Genomic DNA, 10,000 nt, shown 5'->3' with positions numbered 1-10,000 from the left:
TGCCTGCCTGCTTTCCTAAATGCATCCACGGACGACACCCAGTAAGTTTACGTGAGTTTGTAATAAGGTAGAGTAAATATTAAGTTACTTTGAGGCAATATATATTAATGCTTGATAATCTTAAGCCAAAACATACAAAAAAGTCTGTAATATTTTCACGTTGTCGTTTTCTTTCAGATATCGTAAAAAAATTAAGCTTCAGAACCGGATATCGCGAAGAGATGCAAACTCAAGAACTGCATATAAAAAGATAAGCGGAATTTCAGAACCGTTTACTGCAAAGAAACTCAAACTCCAGAAGCGGACATAGAAAAGAAACCGAATTCCAGAACCGGATATTGCAGAGAATGTCCACACTTCAAAATCGGATTTCGTTGAGAAACCTAAACTCCAAAACCGAATACAGAAGGAAGACACAAATTCCAGAACCGGATATCGCAGAAACATTCAATCCACAAAACCGGATATCATCACAAAGAAACTCGAATTTCACATCTAGATATCACAAAAGAACCAAATCTCCAGAACCGGACATCACAAAATCGAACTCCAGGAAAAGACATCACGAGGAAACCGAAATTCAGAACCGAGTATCGAAAAACGAACCCGAACTCCAGAACCGGATAACGCTATGAAACGAAACTCCAGATCCGGATACAATAAAGAAGCGCCACCTCCAGTCCAGGATATAATAGAGAAATCCAGACTCCTGAACCGGATAACGCGAAGAAAACTAAACTCCAGAACCGGATATCAGAAGACCCAAACTCCGGATATAGCAAGAAGCCCCAACGTACAGAGTAACCCCGGAATCCCAGCGACTAGGAAGCAAAAACAGGCGGAATACGTTCACAAGTACTCCGGAATGAACACAAGACAGGCGAGGCGGGAACACTTGCTGTGCTGCAGGAAAATATACCGCCTTCCACTTGGTGATATCAAAGGATAATTTCATGTAAACTTTCTCATAATGGTTCTTTGATGACCTCGACTGCGGCCGGAGGAGGAGGCGGAGATAGCGGGGGTGGAGGAGGAGGAGGAGGAAGAGGAGGTGATGGTGGGTATGGAGGAGGCGGAGATGGCGTAGGTGGTGGGGGTGGAGGACCCTGCGACACCCCCTCCATCTCCTCTCCACCTCGGCCCACACGTTCTGAGACGCCGCTAAAGGACAAGTATAGGTAGAGGAGGTGGTGTGTGCCCCGAGACTGAGCTTTGTAAGGTGAGTGTTGTTTGTGTGCGTGTGTGTGTGTGTGTGTGTGTGTGTGTGTGTGTGTGTGTGTGTGTGTTTGTGTGTGTGTGTGTCTATGGGGAGTGAGGCATTTAGCGCATGTATTTGTGTATGTGTGCCTGTATATTTGTTTGCGTGTGTGTGTGTGTGTGTGTGTGTGTGTGTGTGTGTGTGTGTGTGTGTGTGTGTGTGTGTGTGTGTGTGTGTGTGTTTAAGCAAGCCTCGTTCCAATAATGCCGCCCCCAGAGCCTCCCCAACACACGCCTACTGCCGGTAATGGATGGCATAACACACACACGCACCCCGATGCCGTGTGTGTGCCAGACTGATTCAGGGCGACACGCGGAGACCGAGCAGAGGCACGCACTGAACTGGCGGTATTTTTGTTGCTGAACGAGACACACGAGAGTTGTTTGGTATTGAGGAGCAGGAGGGGGAGGAGGAGGGGGAGGAGGAGAAGGAGGAGGAGGAGGAGGCCTGAGAATAAGAAGTTGAGAGCAAAAAAAAATAAAGTCAGAAGATGAGGAGAAAAAAGGAAGGATAATGATAGAAAACGAAAAAAAAAGAGAGAAGAAAAATAAGGTAGTGAAGGAAATGAGAGAATCAAGAAGGAAAACAAATGAAGAACCAACAGCAGAAGACCTATTGTCCCTTTTATGGGTATTTGGAATAAACTTCATTAATCTACAGAGGCGTGAGATAGTAAAGAAAAAGGAGGAGGAGGAGGAGGGATAGAGGAGGAAGAGGAAGAAGAGGAACTGGTGTGAGCAAAGAGGATGAATGTGTAAGGAGGTGGAAGATGGAAGATTAAATAAGACATAAAGTAAAGGATGAAGTCGCCCAACAGAAGGATTAGTGCCACATTCACCCACTAGATGGCTCTGCATTAGTGGCGCGACTCGTGCTGGGTGTCAGGAGTAAATCATTATACTCACACGAATGCCAATGCCAATATTTCAGAAACGGGCAAACTATTCTGTACCCTGTGATTTGAGTGTTTCCTTTCTTCTTCCTTCATGTGAAATTCAGACATCAAAGTGGATCTTAATGTGAAAGTAAAGGTATCGGGAACATGCCAACATAACACGCCATGGCACACACACACACACACACACACACACACCCACACACACACACTAATAACATTTACCCCGTCACCTTTCTTCACAATAAATGTAATTGGATTAATAATTCTTTCCCACCCTCAGCATCAGATCTCTTCATAATATTGTTACTGCTTTTGCCACTACTACTACTACTACTACTACTACAACCACTAATCCCACAATCTTGATACCACTTCCCCTACCAACACCAATATTACCTCAACAATCACACTACAACCACAACTTCTACTACCACTACTACTACCATCACTACTAAATTATAATCACTTCTACTATCATTACTTCCACTACCACCACCACCACTACTCACCGAGCCAAACACGTCAGAGGGCAGAGGGCAGGCAAGCTTGGCAGACTCTCCGGGCAGCACTACAATATGGGAGTTATTCAGCAGCTGGTCTGTTATCAAGCTGCCCCCGCCTCCGCCAGCGCCGCCCATCTCCACCTCTAGCTGCCCGCCGCCATCCCCAGCCACCTCCGCCCACAGCGCCGCCACTGCAAGGGAAGAACAGACAGGAGTTACATTTGGGAATTCCACGTTCTCCTGAATAGAGGGAGAGAGAAAGGGGGATTAAAGGTAAAATCTTCGTGCATACACATCTGCACGTATACACATATACGTACAATACAGGTGCAAATGGGCGCTCACACACAGAGACACACACACACATACACACACTGGTACACAAACATCTTAATAATACTTTCCCCTAGAAGACATTGAGGGTGAAAACTCATACACACACGCACACGCACACACACACACACCACTACACAAACAGCTCACTAACACCCCCCAAAAGAGCCCCACGTTCCTCGGCTCCCAGCCAGGAGGACAAACACACTAATGACGCCTTCAGGTGTGTGCCGCGGAATAACAGGTGTCGTTAGCATCACCTTTAACAGCCGGGGTGTCTCAGTCTCGTCTCCTGGCGGCCTAACACACCACCACTACCATCATCACCACTGCCACCAACACCACCATTACTACAACCACCACTTAACATTTATGTACACAACTTTACATTATTAACATTATCTTTTTAAGTAGAGCATTGAGATGACACAAATACACGCTTACTTACGTTTACTTAGAGCTTTAATTAATAAACACACCCTAAAGGAACACAAATGAACACAAGGGATGAACAAATATCAGAAACCTATTGGCTCTTATGAGAATATGATAAGTTACACTATTTAACATAAAGGAAGAAATATAGGATAGTAAAGGCAAAGGCTCTAGCACTGGCGCCATCGTTATTGTTTTTGCTTATTATATAATTCATGATAAATCTTTAAGTATACCGTCACCTCTTCCTTATTCTTATAAAACATGAAGAAGCAGTATTACTCTTGTGTTTTCTTTCAAAGTATTTCATTGTAGTTGCTTTTATTTACTCCTTGCATTTGTACACTATACCACACATTATTACAATTGTATTCTCTTTTAAGTATTTCTTCAGATAACATTTCTTTTCTAAGCACTCCACTCCTCCACTTTGCAGTACAACGCAACTCAAGTATTGATTTCTCTTAAAGTATTGCATCAAAATCAACTCTTCTCATTGTTATAATAAGCCACAAAACACACTTTTGCGACACATTCACGCACTAACAGATCTTAACAGTGGCACTCCTACCCGCTTCCTTTCACTGATTCCATTTAAGAGCACTAATTACTTATTAAATTGTTCTGATCCACCTCCCCTCTGAAAGCATTATAACTGCACTGTATCATTAGACTTGTATTACGACTCATTAGACGGAGAGAGGAGGCCCACCAACACTCGAATTATTAATGTAACGTCATAGAAGTGTGCCTTGTTATTGAGCCTCACACGCCAAGCCCCGGGCCACCATTACTATTGTACAATGTCTGTATAATGGATCACCAGCGTTGTGGAGGATGGATGTGGCGTGGCTGACGTGCTCCTTATTTATCCTGCTTTATTCTCCACCTGTGTCTCGATGGACTAACGAGGACGATTACCTTGGGCTGAAAGATTCCCGCCGGCGTAGCGCACGAAGGTGTAACTCCCACGTCGAGGCACGCGCCCCCCGCCCTAATGAGCCCAATAAAGCAAGAACTCGGCATTAGAAAACGTCATGATCACCACTAAATTGGGGGATTAATAGCCAGCCAGGATAAAAGGAGGGAGGGATGGAGGCGGGGAGAAAGGAAAGACGTTCGAGGGATTGTGAAAGAAATGTGAGGTTTAAGATGAAGAATGAAATGACAGGAAGGATGGCAAGAAGAAAAGAAGAAAGGAAAGGTGGAAAGGAGGAGAGAATGAAGGATGGTAGAAAGGAAGGAAGGGAAAAGAAAGGAAGGGAGGGATGGAGTGAAAGGCAATGAGGTAAAGGAAAGAAGAGAAGGAAGGAAAGGGAACTAAAGAAAGGAAAGAAGGAAAAAAAGGAAGGAAAAGAGGGAGAAAGGGAAACAGGGAGGGACAGGACAATTACTAGATGGACTGAAGGAACAAGAATGGGGGAAGGAACAGGGGATGAAGGGGGGAACAAAACATTAGCCACACACACACACACACACACACACACACACACACACACACACTCACACACACACACACACACCAGACATTCGACATTTACAATATCACGCTGCGTGGGCGGGAGGGAGGGAGGGAGGGAGGAGGAGGAGGAGGAGGAGCAAGCGAGAACGGACATGAAGTAAGTCTTGCTTGCCGCGCCGTGACATAAATCCAGGTGGGTTCATTTAACAAGTCATTAACCTGTCTAATGAAGTCCCAAGGTGGAAGAAATGGTTACTACCTGTTTTATGTGTTTACCTGTCCCAGTGCCGAGCTTCATTTGGCAAGATTCATGACTTGACGATTATCTCTAGGCCGCTCTCTCTCTCTCTCTCTCTCTCTCTCTCTCTCTCTCTCTCTCTCTCTCTCTCTCTCTCTCTCTCTCTCTCTCTCTCTCTCAAACTTGTGCTTTTATGATTTTCTTCCATTTTATAAGATTTCTTCCATATTTCTTTAGGTTAAGTCTCCTTCATTGTTTCTCTGTCATTCTCTTTCGATAGTCTGTCTTTCTATCTCCCCTTCATTATATGTCACCACAGCAGTCACCACTAGCAACACTGACACCACTGCCTCTAACATCTACCATCACCAACACGCGAACTACATACCTCACCACCACCACTAACTCTCCTATCACTATCGCAATCATCACCACCACTCACACAGGAACTATATACCACACCGCCACCACCACCACCACCACCAACAACAACAACCTTTTCTGTCCCGTGCATTAATGAAAAAAAAAAATCAACTGTTTCATTACTTTTACCGATGAACTACAGAGATCTCTTCCCGTTTCCCTATTTCCTCCTGCCTATGTTTTTGAAATTTTTATGAAGACTCCACAGAAACTAAACTGGCCTCTCTATTAGTTTTTTTTTTTTCTATCTCAGTTTCTTTATGCAAGACGGAATTGTGAACAGTTTTCTTTAATATTTTCTTCCTCGATCGGTCTCTCTGACTCATAACTAAATCACAGCCACAATAATCAATGTCACCAACAGGGAATGTACAGAATTAATGTTTTTTCGACGATATTCTTCGTAAAATTTCTCTTTTCCCATGATTCAGTAATCTAGGTACGCATTTAAAATTGAACTTCGACAGAAAGAAAAATTAACTTCAGAGACAACAAGAGAAAAGAACATATAACTTACGCAACTAGTTTGTCATTATTTCACCATCTCAGTAGTAGTAGTAGTAGTAGTAGTAGTAGTAGTAGTAGCAGTAGCAGCAGCAATAGTAGTAGTAGTACAACAACACCACCACCACCAACAACAACAACAACACCAAGACCACCATCACCACTATCACTATCAACAACAACAACAACCTCTGCCTCATTCCTCGACATCACAGAGTAAACTCGTAATCTGTCCTGAGTCTCGCCTTCAGTATCTTACGCCAGGGGAAGCGCGCGTTCTCTCCTTTCATTAACAAAGTAACAAAGCCCTCAGTTCGTTTCCCGTCAGAACAGAACTGCATTTTTTATGATCTTTTTTATGCACAAGTACAATTTTCATTTCCTTTTCCCCTTTGAGCGTCTACTGCATAAATAAATGACATTCAGTATTGTGTGTGTGTGTGTGTGTGTGTGTGTGTGTGTGTGTGTGTGTGTGTGTGTGTGGGCGAGAGCAAGAGGCCTTTCATATAACAATTTACTATTTTGTCATTTTATAGGAGTGACGAGGTAGCGTGATTAACGAGAGAGGGATTAAGAGGCTGGGTAATAACTGCGAAGAAGTAGGAGGAGGAGGAGGAGGAGGAGGAGGAGAAGGAGGAGAAGGAGGAGGAGGAGGAGGAGGAGGAGGAGGAGGAGGAGGAGGAGGAGGAGGAGGAGGAGGAGGAGACACAGGCTGGCATGGAAAAAGGAGGTCACGAGAGAAGAGTCAAAACACTTCTGTCCTATCCTACACACACACACACACACACACACACACACACACACACACACACACAGAGACCTCACTCACTCACTCAGCCTTACCACTACGACCTCGCAGAAACTTTAATGAAACTCCGTCGACTTAGGCAAGATGAAGCGAGATGTGGGGAAGGAGGAGAAGGAGGAGGAGGGGGGGAGGAGGAGGAAACGAAGAAGGAGGAGAAAGAGGGTAAGAAGAAGAGAAAAGTAGGGAAGGGAGAGAAGGAGGGCGTGGTCTCAACACCTTCAATATACCCAGACCCTCTTCCTCCGTGAAGCCTCTTCCTGGTGCCCCAAATGAAAAAGGCCGGAATCTGGGCTGACTTATTGTCCAACACATTGCTCCGCCTGACCTGATTTTGCTGCAACGAGATTTCGGCCTCGCCTTTTCTTTACCTTGAAGCCAACCAACGCGTCACGCCTCCTGGAAATGTGTTGCATTCACTTGTTCTATTTGTCACCTGTGTTCTTTCACGTCAAGAGACACGGTGCGTGCGTGTGTGTATGTGTGTGTGTGTGTGTGTGTGTGTGTGTGTGTGTGTGTGTGTGTGTGTGTGTGTGTGTGTGTGTGTGTGTGTGTGTGTGTGTGTGTGTGTGTGTGTACAGCTAGTGAAGTGGCATTTGCTGAGAGAGAGACGGGGAGACAGAGAAGAGGAAAACAGAAATATATAAACTAACTCTCTCTCTCTCTCTCTCTCTCTCTCTCTCTCTCTCTCTCTCTCTCTCTCTCTCTCTCTCTCTCTCTCTCTCTCTCTCTCTGTCTCTGTCTCTCTGCAAATACCTCTTTTCCGGCCTCACACATACAAAGGCCGATCCGTCAGACACACACACCAGAACCTCCAGCAGCTAATCTTCCTTCACATACAAGCTTCTTCCCAGCACGGCCGCCGCGACACAGACACAGGCCTGCCAACAGTCGGCCACAACACAGAAAGGGAACATTACATTGCAAGCGATGTTGTGTTGCGTTTGAGTCTTGCCACAGCAGTCTATACCACAGGCGGAAGAAAAACAATATACGAAGAGGAAAAGTGTACACAAAAATTATTAAAGATATATAATAGTAAAAATGATAAAGAGATATGTAGGTTGGAGAGGAAATCAGAAAGCATTCAGTATTTCCACAAACGGAGTTCCAAGACGAATTGAATTTACATGTAAACAAAAATAAAAGAAACAGATAAGTGATGTAAAGGAAATTGAGAAATATTAAACATAAGAACATAAGAACATAAGAAATAAGGGAAGCTGCAAGAAGCGACCAGGCTTACACGTGGCAGTCCCTGTATGAAACACTCCTACCTATTTCCATCTGTTATCCCCATCCATAAACTTGTCTAATCTTCTCTTAAAGCTCTCTAGTGTCCTGGCACTAACTACATGATTACTGAGTCCGTTCCACTCATCTACCACTCTATTTGAGAACCAATTTTTTCCTATCTCCTTCCTAAACCTAAATTTTTCAAGCTTGAACCCGTTATTTCTTGTTCTACCTTGGTTGCTGATCCTAAGAATTTTGCTTACATCTCCCTTGTTATAACCCCTATACCACTTAAAGACTTCTATCAGGTCCCCTCTTAACCTACGTCTCTCTAGAGAATGTAAATTTAACCGCTTCAACCTCGCTTCGTAAGGAATACTCCTCATCCCCTGAACCCTTTTAGTCATTCTCCTCTGTACTGATTCTAATAGACCTATATCTTTCCTGTAATGTGGGGACCAGAACTGCACAGCGTAGTCTAGATGAGGTCTGACCAGCGCCAAGTATAACTTTAATATTACTTCCGGCCTTCTACTTTTAACACTCCTAAAAATGAATCCTAGTACCCTATTTGCCTTGTTTCTGGCTTCTATGCATTGTTTCCCTAGACGGAGTTCAGAGCTAACTATAACTCCTAAATCTTTCTCGTACCCTGTACCTACCAGAGTTTGGGTGTTTAATGTGTACCTATTGTGTGGGTTTCCTCTACCTACGCTAAGCACTTTGCATTTATTGATATTAAATTGCATTTGCCATCTATCCGTCCATTCATTCATTCTATCTAAGTCTGTCTGCAAGGCGATGGCATCCGCTTCTGACCTAATTAATCTACCTATCTTTGTGTCATCCGCAAATTTACTAACATCGCTACTAATTCCACTATCCAAGTCATTGATATATATTAGAAATAATAATGGCCCTAATACTGATCCCTGTGGCACCCCACTAATGACATGACCCCACTCGGATTTCGAGCCGTTTATTAGCACTCTCTGTCGCCTGTTACCAAGCCATGACCCTATCCAACCTAACACCTTCCCATCTATCCCGTGTGCCCTAACCTTTCTCAGGAGCCTTTGATGGGGCACCTTGTCGAATGCTTTACTAAAGTCCAGATATAAGATATCATAACTATCACCATTATCTACTGCCTCGTACACCTTACTGTAAAAACTTAACAAGTTTGTCAGGCAAGACTTCCCCTTCGTGAAGCCATGCTGTGACTGATTTATCAAGTTATGTTTGTCTAAATGTTCCCTAATGTTCCTGGCTATTATTGACTCTAACATTTTACCTACAACTGAAGTTAAGCTGACAGGTCTATAATTAGACGCTAAAGTTTTATCCCCTTTCTTAAAGATGGGTACTACATTAGCCTGCCTCCACATTACTGGTACCTCACCCGACTCCAGTGATTTCCTAAAGACAGAAACTAACGGCTCACTAATAATCTTTTTACATTCCTTCAGTACTCTGGGATATATTTCATCAGGTCCTGGTGACTTGAACTTTTTTAGCCTATCTATCTCCTGCTCCACTATCTCCCTAGTTATGGAAATATCCGTCAGCTTCTCATACTCATCTGCTCTAAACACCTGTTCACTATCTGGCATATCCTGCATGTTTTCCTGAGTGAAGACAGTTAAAAAATAATCATTCAGAAGTTTACTAATCTCCTCCCCAGAACTAACCAGCTCCCCATCTGCTGCCTTTAATGGACCTACAGTATCCTTATTTTTCGTCCTGTATACCTGATAAAATCCCTTGGGGTCCGTCTTCGCCTGGCTGGCTACCTTTAATTCATAATTGTCCTTAGCTTTCCTCGTTAACTTCCTGACTGTTCTAACTAATTCATTATACTGTGTCCTTAAAACTTCCTCACCTGCCTTTAATCTCTTATATATA

The 10,000-nt window shown here is 43.8% G+C and overlaps 1 protein-coding gene across 2 annotated transcripts in view; it reads right to left on the bottom strand.

Moving 5' to 3' along the window:
• LOC135112047 (junctional adhesion molecule B-like) overlaps positions 1 to 10,000 on the bottom strand; it is a 155,793-nt gene that overhangs the window by 39,448 nt on the left and 106,345 nt on the right. For both annotated transcript variants that reach the window (XM_064025919.1, XM_064025920.1), the window contains exon 3: positions 2,666 to 2,850. In XM_064025919.1, the coding sequence (XP_063881989.1) occupies positions 2,666 to 2,850 (185 nt within the window). The remainder of the gene's footprint in view (positions 1 to 2,665; positions 2,851 to 10,000) is intronic.

Source organism: Scylla paramamosain, chromosome 23, assembly GCF_035594125.1.
Source record: "Scylla paramamosain isolate STU-SP2022 chromosome 23, ASM3559412v1, whole genome shotgun sequence".
In the NCBI taxonomy this organism is placed as follows: Eukaryota; Metazoa; Arthropoda; class Malacostraca; order Decapoda; family Portunidae; genus Scylla; species Scylla paramamosain.
This window is presented reverse-complemented; position numbering and strand designations above follow the sequence as displayed.